Raw genomic sequence first — 17,787 nt, 5'->3', positions numbered from 1 at the left:
TCTGCCTGTCCTGTACAGTTTTTAAAAAAATAGGGTGTTACCTCTGGTTTTCTACACACCTAAGAAACTACAAACAGGTTCTAAGCTGGCCAAGGAGGAAAATATGAAAGAAAAGGTTTGTTCCTATTCTCCTAACAAATGCTGCAGATAAAAACCCTAAGAAATCCCCTTTATCAGTCATTCACTCAACTCCTTTTGTGGATTAAAGAGATACACAGGGATGAAATCCAACCTCTGGTGAATTTTGGTGGGGAAGAAGGAATTTCTTACAATCACTCTCTGGAAAAACACTCACTGGTGATGTCCCAAGCAGACCTGGAGCACTGCACTGAGCCAGAGCTGGATTTGGGGTTTGGGTTTGTGTTTTTTGGTGTCTCATGCACTGATTGCCATTGTCCCAGTGTGACACCATGAGCCACAAGTCCCTGCTGAGAGCCTGGGGTTCCTTCCCTGGGAATGCCTCAGGTACTGCTGGACCTGAGTGTCAATCCCACACCCCACCTGGAATCCATGGGGATTTCCAGAGCCACACCTTCCCTCACCTCCCAGCTCCAAGGGCAGGAATTACCTCCATTTCAGGGTATGCCAGCTCCAACAACAGGAATTCCCCAAATCTCAGGGCAAACAAAATGCAAAGATAATTTAAAAAACTCCTTTTTTTTTTGCCAACAAAGTGTCTTGTTCTGTTGAAGGGAAGGAGGAGGGAATAAAGGTCCAAAAGGGGAGTGACAAGGTGGGATACAGGAATTTTAAAAACCTGGTTTTCAGACCAGTTACCCATTGCTGGATCCATACACAGGTATTGAATCATAAACCAATGTGCTTTAAATCTTGATTTCAAGTATCTGCTTTCAAATTTTCTAGAAAGATTTTGTGTAAACAAACTACCCAACAGAGATGAAAAAAAAATGACTGTTTTTTCCATGTTGGAAATGAAGCATTAAAACTTAAGTACTCCAGGAGTTCATTCCATACAGCACTACCAGTCTGCCAAATTAATATCCCACAGATTCCATGGGCTGAGAAAAATCTGCCAAAGAGGAATTAAGGAAGTTAAAGTAGTGTGCAGTAATTAAAACCCAGTTTGGAGTTTGGAGGGGGGAAGAGGGGGAGGAAAAAAGTCTAAAATTCTGAATTAAAAAAAATGAACACAAATGAAGGGAAAGCTTTTAACTGGTACACACTGTTCACACCTATATTTCAAGTTTGGAAACGCATATTTTCAAGCAGCAATACAAAAAAGTATCCATGAAGAATGCATAATCTCTGAAAAAATTATGAAAACATCCCTGCTACCATTACATTTCTAAATACAAAACTTGACTACCATATTGTTGCTTCTGTGTAGCGAGAGAAGTTCATTTTCAAAACAGATAAAATTCAGTCTTTAGGTGTGAATGGTATGAATGACAGTCTCTTTTTTTTTGTTTTTGTTTTTTTTTTTTTTTCTCGTTTGTTTTGTTTTCAATTTCTTAGTTGTTTTAGGATCCTTAAGCATGCAAGCCTCGGAGAGGAAGGCCCGACCAGGGCGGGGTTGGCTTTATGACATCCAGTTTAGGACAGAGCTGGGAAAGCCTCTGGGTCATCTACGTCAGGAGCAGAAGCACTTGACTGCAAGAGAAACATCACACAGTTATTGCCTTGAGGAAGAGGTGGGAGCACTTTGGGGTTGGAGAAATTACTACTAAAACAACCCTTTTCTATTTTATTCCAATAAATCAAAAATTCTAAGAAGTGTTCTAGAATGTTTTTTTGAATCCAAGCTAGCTGGAGAGGAATTGTAGGCAAGCAGGCTGTGTTTGCACATCATTATTGCACATTTCTCTTTTTTTAAAGAGAACTCAGGATGGGCTGGGTTGGAAAGGACCTTAAAGACCATGGATTTCCAACCTCCTGCCATGGAGATCCTTCCCTGTGGACCAGCAATCCTTCCTGAGGGACACAACTGAAATGTTACAGAACAGGCCCTGTCTGCAGCATAAATTAAATTTTCATGTGTGATTTTTCCCTCTCAGAAAAGAGATGTGGATAAAAAGTAATTCTTTGTGCCAACTTAGCTCTAAAAATTCATACATTGGCCAAGGATCTCCTCAGGACTTTCCAAAAGAGCTTTTTGAAAAGGCTCTGCACCACCTCTAAAAACCAGTGCAGAAATTAAGAACTTCAGGATACTCTTCACTTGGACCATGAGGGATGAGAAGAGCAAGAAGAGCCAAGAAGTGGAACTTCCTGTCATGCTATTAACTTCTCAAGAAACATATTTAAAATGCAAGTTGCATCACCACCTGTAGCTGCAGAGTCTCTGTCTTGCCTAAGACTCCACAGGCCACAAAGCAGAATTAAAAAATAGTATCTGAAGTTTAAGCTACAGCTCAGCATCTCCAGTTGCTGAGCACACAAGAGCAGAAAGAGCCAAAAAAAGAGGAATTTTAGGTCCCTGACTGCAGGGAATGCACATGCAGAGCTCACCCACCTGGTTGGGCGTGTGGATCACATCAAACTCCTTGACCAACTGCAAGGAAACAAAAACACCACAAAATCAGGTGAAGGAAAGCTTGGAATTACTTTCTGGCAGTATTCTTGGAGTATATCAGTGAAACAACTCAGAGCAAACCACCACTGTTAAATTTCTATTTCTTAAAATATTCTTATATTGCTGTCAGGAGAGTTTCCCAGCTAACCAATCTAAAATCTGTAAAGCCTGTGTCTCTTAGAAGGGACAAAAATGAACAAATCTGAGGGAAGAAAACCACAGCACACAGACTGAGCTCATTTTCTAACCAGTAACAGTGTGACTGGATGCCTTTAAGGCAAATAAGTGATTCATAGTAAATTAAATCTTCACTGTAGCTACACTACAGTATTTGAACTTCACATATTCTCTCCCAAACCCCATTCATCAAGGTATTTCTCTGGTGGAAAAACATTACTAGAAAGAAGAGAAAAAGCAGCAAGAGCCCCATTTTTCCAACTGGAAAATCTGAATTCTTCAGGTTCAGGACATGACATGCAGTTGTACAACCAGTCCTTCATCCCCAACAGGTCACAGTGCACACAGAGTGTCCTGGCTGGGGCTGAAAATAACCAGCCCAGCACTTGTGGCTCTGCTCTGGCACCAGCTGAGGCAGAGCTCATGGTACATTCAGATCTGTCCAGGCTGGAAAGTCATTTTTCAGGTTTAGACAAAAAAGACAGGCATTTTTTAAAAAAATCCAAATCCACCCTCCCTTTTTTGTGTTTGATGACAATGCTACTCAAACATCTAATAACTTAGCACAAATAATAACTGTAGCACAAATTAAATTTTCATGTGTGATTTTTTCCCTCTCCAAAAACAGATGTTGATAAAAAGTAATTTTTTGTACCAACTTAGCCCTAAAAATTCATACATTGGCCAAGGATCTCCTCAGGACTTCCCAACAGAGCTTTTTGAAAAGGCTCTGCACCACATCTAAAAACCAGTGCAGAAATTAAGAACTTCAGGATACTCTTCACTTGGGCCATGAGGGATGAGGATGAGAAGAGCAGGAAGAGCCAAGAAGTGGAACTTCCTGTCATGCTATTAATTTATCAAGAAACTTATTTAAAATGTTTAAAAAATTCACTTTAAAAGTAAGCTTGTATAAAAGGAGCTTTGCTTGGGTTTGAAAGTGCTGTTTGCTGTCAGAGCATCTCCCCCTGGAATAAGGAAGAGCTGAGGTGAATTCCCCTGTGTATGAGAGCTGGGGTGGTGCTCACCTTGTCAGTTCTGCCTCCAAACATCCCAATAACAACTTAGCTTAAAGTGAACTTGTATAAAGGAGTTTTGTGTGGGTTTGAAAGTGCCGTTTGTTGCCAGAGCATCTCCCCCAGGAATAAGGAAGATCCCAGGTGAATTCCCCCATGAGTTAGAGCTGGGGTGGTGCTCACCTTGTCAGTTCTGCCTCTAAATATCCTAATAAAACTTAGCTTAAAGTCAACTTGTATAAAGGAGTTTTGCTCGGGTTTAAAAGTTCCGTTTGCTGTCAGAGCATCTCCCCCAGGAAAAAGGAAGATCCCAGTGAGAGATGAGGTGAACTCCCCCAAGGGGTGGTGCTCACCTTGTCAGTCCTGCCTCCAAACACCCTAATAACTTAGCTTAAAGTGAACTTGTATACAAGAGTTTTGCCTGAGTTTAAAAGTGCCGTTTGCTGTCAGAGCATCCCCCCCAGCAATAAGGAAGATCCCAGTGAGAGGTGGGGTGGATTCCCCCGAGGGGTGGTGCTCACCTTGTCAGTCCTGCCTCCACGGCTGGCCCTGCCCCCGCGCCCTCGGCCCCCCCGGCCCCCTCTGCCCCCGCGGCCAGGGCGGCCCAGGTCTCCAAAGTTGATCTCCAGCTGGGATGTGATGTCGTTGGCCGGCTTGCGGAAGTGGTGATCCATTACGGAGTCCTCAGCATGAGCCTGCAAGGAGGAGTTCTTCGTCAGCAAGAAAAATCACCCCAAACCCCCTTTTGTGGCTGTGCTGTGGGCACTGCAGCCCCTGATCACACAGTGCCATCAGCCAGTCCCTGGAGGGACTCAAGAAACTTGGACTTTCTTGTTAGAGAGCAAAGTGTTCTGCCTTTCTGAGATAATTCATGAGTTTACAGATTCATCCAAGCTGGAAAACACCTCCAGGATTGAGTCCAACCTGCACCCAATCCCCACCTTGTCACCAAACCATGTCCAGTCCTTCCTTGGACACCTCTATGGATGGGGATTCCAGCCCCTTCCAATGCCTGACCAGCCTTTCCATGGAGAAATCCTTCCCAAAATTCCATCAGAGCAACGTGTCCTTACCCCAGACCAAAACCATTATTACCAAGTTGAGTACAGAATCCCATGTTGTAGCAATTCTCATTTCGTGTCCTGGTTCCATCAATTCAATCCATTCTTTTTCCACACTTGGTCACCCACCCTAATTTTGCTCCCTGAGGATTTGCACTTCATTTGCTTAGCTCTGGATGAATATTTAAAGACCAGGGAGCTGCTGAGAATCCCAATTGCTTTGCATTTGCTGTAACAGCAAACGAGGCACCAAGAGCTCAAGCACAAGGAGCTGAAGGAGCTAAAACACAACCAATCTCCCCAGTGACACTGGGAAATGTGGATCTCAGCACCTTTGCCATGATATTCTCTTACTGGTTTGCTCCCAGGGTATTTGATGGAAACCTGAGCTTGAAGGAGCAAAGGATGCTCCCTGGAGTTACAAACACCATCAGTGTTATGATTCAGCACCTCAGAGAATTTCAATTACACACTGAACCCAACCAGGGGTTTTAAAAGCAATTATTTCTCCTATTTGACACAAATATTTTTTCCATGTGCAAGCCAGTTTTTTTTGCACTTAGGATAACGTAAAAAAACGTAAACAACTGCCTATTACAGCTCAACCATGGTGTTTTGGAAACACAATATCCAACGTTTTCCCTCCCTGCAAGCCCCCAGCTCCTGGCACAGCCATCACCACCTCCCTGGTTTTCCTACACAAATGCCATGTGCAGGCTTTAAGCTTCCCAACTCCAATTTACTTTTCTGCTCCAGTTACACAACATTCTGACTTCCAAAGGCAACACATTGTGCAATTAAGCCCTATACCCTTTAATTGCCATCTGTGGAGCCTTCACAAGGCTGCCAAGGGATGGAGAGGTCTGGAGTCAGAGCTGCTGTCAGAGATTGCATGGTCCTTCCCAATATCCCATCTATCCCTGCCCTGGGGCACTGGGAAGCCGTTCCCCCTTGTCCTGCCCCTCCATCCCCAATTTAATTAAAAATACTCCTTCCATGCTGCTTTATTTCCAACACATTCCACTGGGATGTATCCCACAGAACAGCTGCTCCTTACCCCACTCCTGATTTTATCCATTTCATTGGACACTTTTCCCTCAGAAATCTTTTTGCCAAACTTAGGAAGTTTGTCTGAGCAGAGAAAAGTCATTGCACACCTCAGCCTGACAAGGCACCACTCAAACCTAACACCAACACTCTGTAGAACATCACAAAACACCTTAGGGATGGTTTTAATTCCTTTCTTGCTATTGAATTTTTTACCTACAGTTTTCATCACTGCAGGGTACTGAGATTCTATTTTCCACTATTGTGACATTCTCTTTTCTGAGTGGTGGGATCAGTGGATTTGTACAATAATTCTGTGCATTTCCTTCTCTATGCTGTTTTTACTTAAAAACAAATTACTATAGTTTACCAAAAATCACTGTTTCTACAACTTGACTGATATAAGCAGTAAACCAACAGATTGCAAATTCCCTGTGTAACCTGATGATTTCTCCATCCAAAGTAACTAAAGCTCATTTGAAACTCCAACAAAAGACTTGGCATGTTCTCCTCAGCCTCTTCCATCACTTGGGTGGTAAGTCAGACACACTGAACAAGTTGCTTATCCTGAAAAATCCTCAGAAACACTGAATTTCTAGGTACTGGTAACTCTTTACAGTGTTTTAATAGCTGATCACTTCTTGAAGGCAGTGCTGCATTAAGGGTCTTGGGGAAGGCTGTCAAAAATTAAGAACAAACTACCAAGAGGGCCAAAGCAGACAGTGAGAGATGAAAAACCAGCAGCATCAAAATAAATGGACTCATGACAAAAGCTTTTATGGTAAGGTTTGAAATCAGCAGGATGAAGAGCAAGGGGACTAAAATCATGATGGGTGCTGGATGGTGCACAGTGAGACAACAGGCATGGACAGAAGAGCTCCATATTCCATAAAACTCTCTATTTTGGTGAGTTTTTATCATCCAAACCTTCCCTGCTGAAGGGGCTCACGTTAACACACAGGTATCACCAGTTAGATAGAAAGGATCAGTACCTCATTTGAATCCAGCAGACTCCCCTGCATTTCTGTCATCGCCTTTGTCTGGTGACAGTTGTGTGTCCACGCCAAAGTGACAAAAGGAACAAAGGGAGAAAACAAAAGGAAGAAATGAGACTCAACTACATACAGGAACAACAGGTAATCAGGTCACACGAACTGCTGGGTACAGATGGCACTGAGCACATGGAGCAGCAGAGGGATGAGGCAGCAGCTGTGCAAGCGGCCAGAGAGATCACAGCGTGGATGTGCCAAGTGAGGAGACAAGAGAAAGCTCAGATGGACACCAAAAAGCTCAGATGGGACACCAAAAAGCTCAGATGGGACACCAAAAAGCTGCCCATGAGCTGCAGGAAGCCCTGGCAGAGACCACACATGCAGATTGGTCTCCAGCACGGCCACACGTGAGGCACAGAGATGGGAAGGGAAGAGCTGGGATGGTTAAATCATTGTTCATGGAAATCTTCCTGCAGAGCCTTCATTCAAGAGTCATTCCTTCCAACTTTGAGAGGATGAATTATTCTTTTCCAAAATATATTTCCTAATCTCCCTCTGCAACCTCCTCTAAGGAAGTGAGTGGATTAGTGAGGAGGTTAGAAGAAGCACAGCAAGTACAGAGATCTACTGGGGATCAGTTTTTCCAGGAGTCCTGCATTCCACTTTTGGAATAAATTTAAAGACCTGTCCACAATATAACTCCTTCCTGGTTTTTGTAGGAATTGAAGACTCAAGCCACTAAACCAGCTGCAGAGAAAGGAAAGAAGAGGATCTCTGTTTTGTGGCATAACCCCATGTCCTGGAAAGAGGCTCATTGGAGCAGGGCTGCCAGTGCCCCAGGATTTCAGATTAAATCAGCAAGAATCTGAGACAGAATTGAGAGTTCATTTAATCCAAAGTATCACCTTCCAGTACCTGCAGAGTAAATGTGAAAAAGAGGAAAGACCTCAGACAGGGTCAAGCATTTCACCCCTCGGTGAGGAGGACAAGGAGAAGGAGGACAGCTCTTTCCCAAGACACAGGCAGAGGAGCAGCACTAGATCCTCATCCCAGAGCCCTAGGGAGCTCTCATGCTAGAGGAATGCAGGTGCTCAGCACAGTATTTTGAATTTCTGGGAGATCTACTGGGGCATATGGTGTTTTTCAGCCAGAAGAGTACAGAAGATGTGGAGCTGAAAACCAGAATTTACCTATAAACCAAATCACTTCCACACATCATCTCCCTTCTTACCAGTAAGAATCAGAGAAACATTAATTTCTTGACTCCAAAGTACATCCAAGAGGACAAAGAGAGGAAATAGCAAGTGATTGGTGTTTTTTAAAAACATTTTGCCTTCTAAAGCTGCTCACAAAGGAGCTGCAGTGGAAGCTTTCCTAACGCCTGTATTATAGAGCTATTCTCCTATAATCCTGAGAGAAAATCCCCACACTGCTTCCCATGGGATCAGGGAACAATGAAGAAGGGAGATGGGGAGACACATCTGCTGGCTGTACAATAAAGCAGGCTAAAAGCAGCTCAATTTAAAGGCAGATTTGTTAATACCTCACTTTCATGCTTACACAGCAAGAGGCTGTTACCTTCTTCTGTGATGGTGCTAAAAATACCCAACTTGTTTATTTGAGAAGTTAACCTCTTCAACAGAACAATCTACTAATTATGTCAGGTCTTCCACGGGAGTAATTTGATTATTCACAGGTTTTGTTCAGATTCTTTTATTTGTTCTTGTTTTTTGCTTGTTTTTTTTTTAACTGGTTCAGTCTTTAAATGAAAAATACAGTCTGTATCTTTCTAGCCTCAAAATGACTCACAAGTAGCATCACCTTTACCATCACACATGCTCATATGTTAAAAAAAGACTGCTCTTGAGTGGTAAAATGTCAAATAAATCTGATTCAGAGAGATTGAGGGAATTTGAAGAGCTACAGGTTTAGTAAATCTTGGTAAAGCACACAAATACTTCTGTTTAATATAGTCTTTCAGCACACAGCAACACTGAGTGTAACTCAAATCCCCTTTTCTACCCAAGGCAGAGAAAGCAGCATTTAATGAACACTTCAGTGAACAGCTCAAAGGAAACACAGCCATGCAATCATTTCAAGAACTGAACCACCCCACACAGCAAGAAAACAGCCTGAGTTGTGACCAAGTCAAACTCATTGGGAGTTCAATCAGCACAGAAATGGAATTTCCATTGGAAAACTGAGCAGTGCCCCCCACCCTGTATTACATCCCAGCTACCAGGATAAAAACTGACAAGGTGTGAAAAAGCAGAAATACATTTCAGGAGAGCAAACACAGTGTTACACACTATCCAGTCACTTCAAAGGACTCAGCACCATCAGCATACAAAGTTGCAGCCACCAATCTCTTAAGTGAGCTACTTAACATATTACAGAGTGTTAAAAACAAAGCTTAAAACTGAAGATTAGCACAGCCCTGCGTTACAAAACAGAGCTCTCAGCACTTCCCTCCCTTGTGCATCTCCCCTTGCCACTCTTGGAACAGAATAATTAACATTATGCAATGCCTGAAATGAGAAACTACAAATTTAAAACAGTTCTACAGCAACTATGCTGAGTATGACTGGAGCACACAAATGTATTTCAACTGCTTTCCCAAGAGCTTGGCTCTGTAACAGCACTAAGTGAAAAAAGACACCCACGCCACAAATTTAAGATGCACAGTTTAGGTTTAAGGTCTCTGAGGCATGACCAGCCTTCCTTTCAAGCTGACATCACTCAGCAAGCACCATAAATTTGTGTACTGCAGAACAGATGCTAAACAACAGAAGTTTCCTTTTTTGAAAAGCAAACTGGAAAACCTTTCCCTAAAATTCTCACCAAGAGGCAGTTCTTACAAATCTAAGGGTACAGCTCAGCTCCTAAACCCAACCACAGCCAGAACGGTCACTTGTGCTCCTGCAGAAGTTCAATTCTGCTACAAGAATGTTGTTCAAATGAACAAGAACGAAGTTCAAATTAAAAAAAAAACGTTGTTCCCACTTTCTGAACTTCCAACTACAGCTCAGCATCTCTCACAACAGAGCTTCCACTCCAAGAAATGCTTACCACTAACAAAACCTTTACCAAGTGGACACTGCAAGCACGGAAAGGCACTTTACCTCCTCACTCTTTGACTTGTGGAGCACAAATCCTTTTTTCCACTGCCCATCAGCTCCCTCGTTTGGCTTGCGGATGTTGAACTCGACCTTGGCGCGATCCTTGCTTTGGATGGCTTTCCACTCATCCAGGGTCATCTCCTTAGGGCCTTCTTCCTTAACCTCTTCAACCTCATTCTCTCTGCAGGGAATTCATGGAGGTTATGATCACAACTAAGAATTTACACTCGAGATGCAAATTTCAAAATCATCTGCTAGTTGCAGCAGGTTATAAAATGAAGTTTGTCGAGGATTTAGCAGTTAAGAGGCGAAAATATGAATGTTCACTTCCACCATTCATCTCCTTTAGAGGGAATGCCAAAAAAATTACATCCAGGCACCTCTGAGCACAGCAAAATGTTGAAATTAGAACTGACCCATGCCATCAATTCTCCAGATTATTGTTAATTTTACTTCCAAACATGAAAGCCTAACTGCTGTCATGACTTGTTTGGCACTTCTTCCCCTCTTTCTGACATAGATCTCTCATAAACATTCAAGTTAAGGCAGTGAGAACTTGTCCTTCCCACAGTTTTCAAGCTTTTTAGTATTTTAAAAACTAGAATTTAAGCAGCTTTGGATAATTTGCTTTCTTTATTGAACCAAGGACTATTATTCCAACAAGTTTTACTATAAAATCTCTCTATAAAGACAAAGTTATGAGTGAGGCAATCAGGCTAGGAATCTTGTGCTAACAAGTATTTCAAAATTTTGTTTGCCATTTTTTTTGAATCCTCTACAAAGCTCACTCATTAAAATACACCATGTTGTCATACTAGGCTACCATGAAAATTTGTATCGTATTTTTCAATCAACTCGGTATCAGTAAGGCTTGTTCTGCTTTTCTGGTTACTCTTTGATTTATCCACTCCCTACATCATGCTGCAATAGTGTCCAAGCAAAGAGGGAAGAGATGCAGGTAACTTTGAAAACTGCCTGGAGAATGAAAGATACAACCTTTCTCCTACAGCTCAGTCACACAGGCTCCAAGGGTGTTCTAGAAAATTGAGTTTAAAAAGTTGCCTTCCACTGGCATTTCAGTCCCATTTGCTTGGTGTTTCCTTGGTGTCCGAGCAGAGATCCTCTGGGATTTGGGATCAGGAGTTGCAATCCGAAGACCCAAAGTGTATTAGAAATTATTATTAATAAATAAAGCTGCAAATGCCTGCAGGACACCAAGGAATTTTAAAGACAACAACTTCCAGACATGCTGTTTTAAAGAAGACTCATTCAGCAGCACTGTGGATTATCTATTGATAATCTGAGTTTGGCTAAACAGATGTGGGAATAAATAGCAGAGGTGAAAGGTAATGCAATAGCACCTCTGAAGCAAGCCAGGAGCACGGAGAGGGGTGGTACTCACTTATTTTCAGAATCAGCAGGTGGATGTTCCTCTCCCTCTGGCGTTTCCTCAGTTACAGCTGACTGATCCAATTCACTGCAATTACATAACGTTGGGAGTTGGGGCTTTTTTACAACTTCATCCCTCTTTAAAGCTACATAAGATGAACAATCAAGATCTACAGTGGATTTACTGTTCCAATATGGATTGGTGCTTTCTGTGCCTTTTAAATTCTACGCTTTTTACTTAACTAATGGTTTTCCCCAACCTTCCTACTTCCCTCCTGAAAGGCTCCCACTATCCCTTCCAACACAAAATGGATTTGGGCATTAAAAATAGGTTTTAACAGAATAGCTGGATTTTTCTAATACAGAATGCATGCTTAACCTGACCAAAATTTACTAAAAATAGAACACTTTTCACTTTAACAAAGAATTGTTCCAAAACCAGCACAAGACCTCCCAAACTCCCCCAAAATCCTGGTTTAACAGCAAAGCCACGCTTACATTAAAGAAATCGCTCAGGTTTTAAACTCTGCAGAAGCACGGCAAAATTCATAGAGATCAAAGGCAAAAAGGCAGCTAAATCTGTGTGTTCTGCAAGCCATAATTAGGGCTGATTAACATAGTGCTAACAGTTTTCTGAGCAAGGGCAGATTACTAACGTTAGCTCGTCTTTGACGGTTCCCCAGTTGTGTGATCCGCTGCCACCGCGCTTGTCCTCGTGCTTTAGGCCGCTGAAATGTGAATGTGAAACAGAACTAACAAAACTGAGTTAACATCATAGTGTCCAGACACAGGAATTCAAAAGATCAACAGTCAATGGGGTCAAGAGTGGTGATGAAGAGCCAAGAGGAGTAGGAAAAGGTAAAGACTTACGATCTATCGCTGCCACTGTGTCTGTCAAATTCCCGTTTGCCGCGAGAGTCAAAGCCATCTCCTCGGCCCATGCCGCGGCCACGGCCACGGCCCCGGCCCAGCCCGCCACGGCCACGCATGGGTCGGTCCAGGATGGGTCTGCATGCAACAGCCACACGTCAGGGATTCACCCCCAAAATGGACAGCACTTCATGGGTCTTGTCATCTTTGAGGGTTTTATTTACTTGGTTTTCCCTTTGGGAATTACTGTTGGTAGCTGGGTCAAGGGATTCACCTCCAAAAATGTGTTTCATGGTTCTGTTCCTCTGAGAACTTTACTTATTTTGCCTTTGATAATTAGTTTGTAAATGTGCTGAGGCTCTAATTACAAAAAAGTCACTCCCCCATCCCTGGAAGTGTCCAAGGCCATGCTGGAAGGGCTTGGAGCAATCTGGTCTGGTGAAAGGTGTCCCTGCCCATGGTATGTATGGGTTGGAACCAGGTCATCTTTAAGGTCCCTTCCAACCCAAACCATTCTGTGATTCCATGATTTTAAAATCTGGAAACAAATGCTCACAATTGCTGTTTGTTTGCATGTTCTGGCATTAATTCCAAAGTTAATTGGAATTTGTGTTTGTGTCGTGTTACATAATTAACTGACAGAGTTTCAATTTAACTTTTCTCCAACTTACTTCTAAAAGGATTTTAACTGGCTACTAAGATTTTAATATTTGAACAATACTTGAATTCTGGCTGCCTCACAATACTCAGGACAGTTTAAACTTCATGTAGATCTAAGATGGCTTCACCATTTCCAGGTCTGAAGCCACTGCAGCCAAGGTGCAAACACCTGCATGGACAAACTTCTGCTGGCTTTAAGTCAGCTGTCCAGATTAAAGCCACAGCTGTAACAGCAAACAAATCTCATCTTGCAGCAAGTAGCTATGCTTGGGTTCCTTTCCAGAGCTATCTGCTACAGATGTAGAGAAATATGGGGAACAGCTTGATTTAAGCCTTAAGTTCACAGGTTCATACACCTATGAACCTCTTCATGTAGAGGCTCTTAATCTAAAATTTAAGTTTGCAAACAAGACCATGGAAAATGAAGTGTTACAATCTACATGGCAGGAATTCCACCTTGATTCAATCATCTTTTTTACCTGAGCAGCAGAAGGCAGGACAGCCCTGCCCTGCCAAAGCTAGGAAAGCTCTTTATCAGGAGGACAAAACTCTTACTTATCCACAGAGAACTCTCCTCCCTCGCCCTTCTCCTCGGCGGGTTTCTCGAAGCGGCGCTCGCGGGGAGGTCGTCGCTCAGGTCTCCTGTCGATGGGTTTGCCTTCTCCCTGCTGCTGTTGCTGCTGCTGCTGATCAGGCCTCCTGCCAATCCTCCTTATCCCTGAAACATCAGGCCAGACACATCAACGGAATGTGGAGTGCTCCGGGACAGATACTGACCCCCCAGGGAAACAAGCGGGAATGAAAGTTTTGTTCCTGCATCATCTGAGCAACTCCACCTTCACCTGACTCTCCTCAGCCACATTTTTACCCAGGATTTCAAATTGTGTTTGACTGAAGACTTCAGTAATCCCTGCTGAAATGACAGGGTCAACTTTCCAACAGGGATCAAGGTAAGCAAGATTTTATTACTAGGTTATTTTCTCTGAAAGGTGGTTTTCAGATAAAACAAGTGGGTTTTATTTAAAGAACACACAAATGAAGGGAGCATCACCTCACTAGGCTCTAAGACAGTCAATCCTGTGGTCCCTAAAACAGTCATCCTGTGCTGTTCTACCAGTTGGACTCAATGATCTTGGAGGTGTTGTCCAACCTAAATGATCCCATGATTCTGTTCTTGGAAACTCCTCTGGGCAGCAGTGCCACCACCTGCACCAGTGAGGTGTCACCTACAGCTACTGGTCAGTGACTAACTGGTGTCCTCATCCCCACGGATCCTCCCAGTCCAACACACATCCCCTGACAAAGATTCTCCTTCTTGTGCACTTCTTAAAATAGCTTGAGAATCCACAGTGCCACCGAGCTGCCCAGCGCTCTTCCTCCCTGCCTAGGCCTCCTAAAAGGGTTTTTATTGCAAATAAAAACCTCCCGTGGGCATTCTCTTCTTTACTAAGCCTTCTGAAGAATCTAACAGAGTTTTCCACTCATGTGAAAGGCCTTGTTTACTCTTCCTTAGAAAGATCTGGACGAACACATTGTTGCTTTGTTATACCATTTTCTTGCCAACACACTGGCTCAAAAAAAAATCACAAACTAGCTTTTAAATTAAAAGCTGATTTTTGAATTTTTTTTAAAGAACCAAATTCCTGCCTAGCAAGCAATGTCAAATTTGGGTGGGGCCACAGAAGTTGCAGTTGTAATGATATCCAAGCCAACACACCCAGCTGAACAATGTCTCCCTCACCTTACAAGCTGTATTTAACATGAAGTTTGCATGGCACACGTAGCTCCCTAAGTATTCCTGACTCTCTGGGGAAACAAGGGGTTAAACTCAGCAGCCTGCACTTGGAGAAGGGCTCTCCAATGAGGACAGGCATTCCATGTGAGAAGGTGAAGCAGGGAGAGGAGCAGGCATGCTGCAGAACTGGAATGGAACAGCCACGGCTTTTGAATTTCGAGTTCAACGCCCTGCACTCAGAAAAACCCGGTTCCTGCCGAAGCCGAACCCAAAATACGAGTTATTTCTCAGCATCACCCAGCTTTGAACTGCTAATTCAGCAGGCAAATCACTTGCAGCTTTATGGAGTAGTGGAATAGCTTAAAATACATTCACACAGGAAACAAACCCTGGCATCGAGCACCTTTGTGATGCCAGATCTGCAAAAACAGCCACACACAAAAATAGACGTTTTCCAACTGGAAAGTAGCTTTGTTTACAACACTGCTACAACAGCAGCCCCGACTTTCTCTGTTTCACTACCATACAAACCGTGAAAATACTTATTTTTCACACTGCTCTTGAAAACAAGATGTGAAAACCGGGAGGTGAAGAGGGGCTGCTAGCCCTCCCCAAACCCTTCCTGTCCAAGGTGCTCCTCCCGGGGACACCACCGGAATCCTACACCTGACTGAAGTTTCCAAGGGACACTGGTTTAGCGAATTGGGACTCGGGACAAATCATTGCATCCCTCACATGCAAAACATTCCCGAGTGCTAAAGGGCAAGAGATCCATATGCAAAGAGTATTTGTCACACAGTTCCTAAATTTGTCTGCTCACGTTTGTAAGACCCATTTTCTGAAACAAGTAATATATTAAAATTACTTCTTTCTTGAAGAGCATAAAACAGAGTGGAGAATCAGAATCACCTTGTAACACAAATGCTGAAGCATTCAGATGCTTTCACGTAGCACCGTGCTCTCTGAAAAGCTTGTTAAAATTGCAGGTAACCTGTTATTCCCTTGCTCCCACGTCATCTGCTGCCACCACACTTTGATGCTTTTCAGGGATTCCTTTGAACCCGAGTTCTGACCCACCTGCCGAGCGCTGAAGTTTGGGCGAGGTGGAGCTGCCTGCACGGGACGCCATGTGCCCACATCCATCCCTATCCATGTGGGGCCCTGGCCTGCTACTTCCCAGAACATATTCCTTTCATCTATTTATGCTTGGCTTTCTTTATTCTAAAGTTTTCCATTTAGAAATGTACAGGAAGAATTCATACAAGCTATTATTTAAATATATACGAAAACAAAAAGATTGCTATCGACGCTGTTCCTTAAAAACTGACTCAAATGGATTTTGGAAAGCCCAGGGATTTCTAGATATCCTGTCAAATCCATCGGACCACCTGAAACACGAGTCAGGTTCAGGATACAATGCTGGACGCGGCTTGGAGCAGCCCGGGATAGTGGAAGGTGGCCTTGCCCATAGCAAGGGGGGAACGAGACGGGCCTTTCCAACCCAAACCATTCCAGGATTCCACGTGCTGGTTGAGATGGGATATTTGAAAAAAATTCTCCTCTGTGAGGATGGGAAGGCCCTGGCACAGGGTGTCCAGAGCAGCTGTGGCTGCCCCATCCCTGGCAGTGTCCAAGGCCAGGCTGAACGCGGCTCGGAGCAGCCTGGGATGGTGGAAGGTGTCCCACGGCAGCAGATGGAACGGGATGGCCTTTAAGAGCCCTTCCAGCACGAGCCACCGCACGATTCTCTACATCGCTGGGATTTCCTATTTCGCGTCCCTCCTGTCCCTCCCGCCGGCACCGAGGCAGCTCCGGGCGCCCCCCGCACGCCCGACTCCATTTTGCGCGGGCCGAGCCGCGGGACACGTGGGGCCGGGCGAGCCCGGGGCCGCCAACACCGCCACCAACACCGCCACCGCCGCCCCGAGCGGGCTGGGCTCCCCGGGCCGCTCCGCCATGCGCGGCCCCACGTGCGGCTCGGCCCTGCCCGAGCCCCCTTTGTGCGGCCCGGGCCGCCCCCTCGCCGCCGACCCCCGGCTCGCTCACCCTCCTTCCGCAGCGGCGCTCCGGGCTGGCCCCCGCCATCCTCCCGGCGGTCCCCGCCGGCGAAGGGCGGCAGCGGGTTCTTGCGCTCCTTCTGCGACTCCCTGCGCAGCTGCTTAGCCGCGCTGCCCGCGCCGCCGCCCGCCTGGCCTGCGCCGCCGGCCCCGCCCGAGGAGCCGCTCTGGGCGCCCGCCGGGCCGCGGGCCCCGCCGCCCGCTTGGCTCCCGCCGCCGCCGCCGCCGCTCTCCTTCCTCCGGCTCTCCGCCGCGCGCAGCACCTCGAAGGGGTCGGACTCATCGTCGAAGAGCTGATCGAAGCGGTTGGTGACGACGCACCCGAAGCCCTCCTGCAGGTGTCCGGGCATGATGGGCCCCCGTCGGCGGGATCCTGCGCGGATGCTACCGGGCCCCCCGCGCCCTGCTCGCTGCCGCACAAGATGGCGGGCCCTGAGGAGACGCGCTTCTCTTCCGGCGCGGCCACATCCGGGCACCTCCGCCGGGAGGGCGGGCGGGAGCTGCAGCGCCGCCGGCGGCCGCGCCGCGAACTGCGCGCGCATTGTGTGAGGCGGGCGCGGGGTTTCCCGCCGTGGACTCTACCATCGGCGGAGAGGGGGGGAATAGATCGGCGGGGGAGGAGGAGCCCCGCACCGCGCTCCCCCCGCCTCCCCCGTCGACCCCCGCGCCTGGCGCGCAGATGGTACCGCCCGCGTGTGGGCTCTCTCAGAAATAAAACCCGAATAAAGCGGAATTAAGAGATTTACCGTTATTAACTAATAAAAGTTGATTTCCAGGCCTTGATCTGAAAGTTATAACAAGATTTCCCGCTTTCGTGGGCATATCTGCTCATCTAGTTAGCGGACAGACGTAGCGGACAGTGTCAAGCGGAGGTGGTAGATGTTTGCTTTATTAATACATATTAATAGACTATTAATATAGCAATACAGCACCAGCACATACTGTATATTGCTATATATTATGCATAATATATAGTGCACGATAACATCTATCATAATATATAGTATATAATAACAATACACAATGCATTATACATAATATGCAATACACACTTAATATAACAAATATTGTATATTAATATTAATACATTGATATAATTATATGTCAGATCGTCGCTAGTATAGTATTAAT

The 17,787-nt window shown here is 45.1% G+C and overlaps 1 protein-coding gene across 4 annotated transcripts; it reads right to left on the bottom strand.

Moving 5' to 3' along the window:
* Positions 1–1,167: 1,167 nt before the first annotated feature.
* SERBP1 (SERPINE1 mRNA binding protein 1) lies at positions 1,168–17,136 on the bottom strand. Of its 4 annotated transcripts, none has more exons than XM_085045038.1 (10): positions 16,646–17,136; positions 13,420–13,582; positions 12,205–12,342; positions 11,991–12,086; positions 11,348–11,422; positions 9,949–10,126; positions 6,827–6,874; positions 4,248–4,421; positions 2,474–2,512; positions 1,168–1,611 (listed from the first exon to the last, which is right to left on the bottom strand). In XM_085045038.1, the coding sequence occupies exons 1-10, from the start codon at positions 17,004–17,006 to the stop codon at positions 1,555–1,557; spliced, it is 1,329 nt and encodes a 442-aa protein (XP_084901164.1). In that variant the 5' UTR covers positions 17,007–17,136; the 3' UTR covers positions 1,168–1,554. The 4 variants fall into 4 exon arrangements, with proteins under 4 accessions (XP_084901164.1, XP_084901165.1, XP_084901166.1 ...); XM_085045039.1 differs by having other exon boundaries at positions 11,991–12,062; XM_085045040.1 differs by lacking the exon at positions 6,827–6,874 and having other exon boundaries at positions 16,646–17,134.
* Positions 17,137–17,787: the final 651 nt, after the last annotated feature.

The sequence above is a fragment of the Lichenostomus cassidix genome, unplaced genomic scaffold (genome assembly GCF_008360975.1).
Source record: "Lichenostomus cassidix isolate B80296 unplaced genomic scaffold, HeHo_3.0 HiC_scaffold_513, whole genome shotgun sequence".
Lineage (NCBI taxonomy): Eukaryota > Metazoa > Chordata > Aves > Passeriformes > Meliphagidae > Lichenostomus > Lichenostomus cassidix.
The sequence above is the reverse complement of the archived record's forward strand: the minus strand, read 5'-3'. Positions and strand labels throughout refer to the sequence as shown.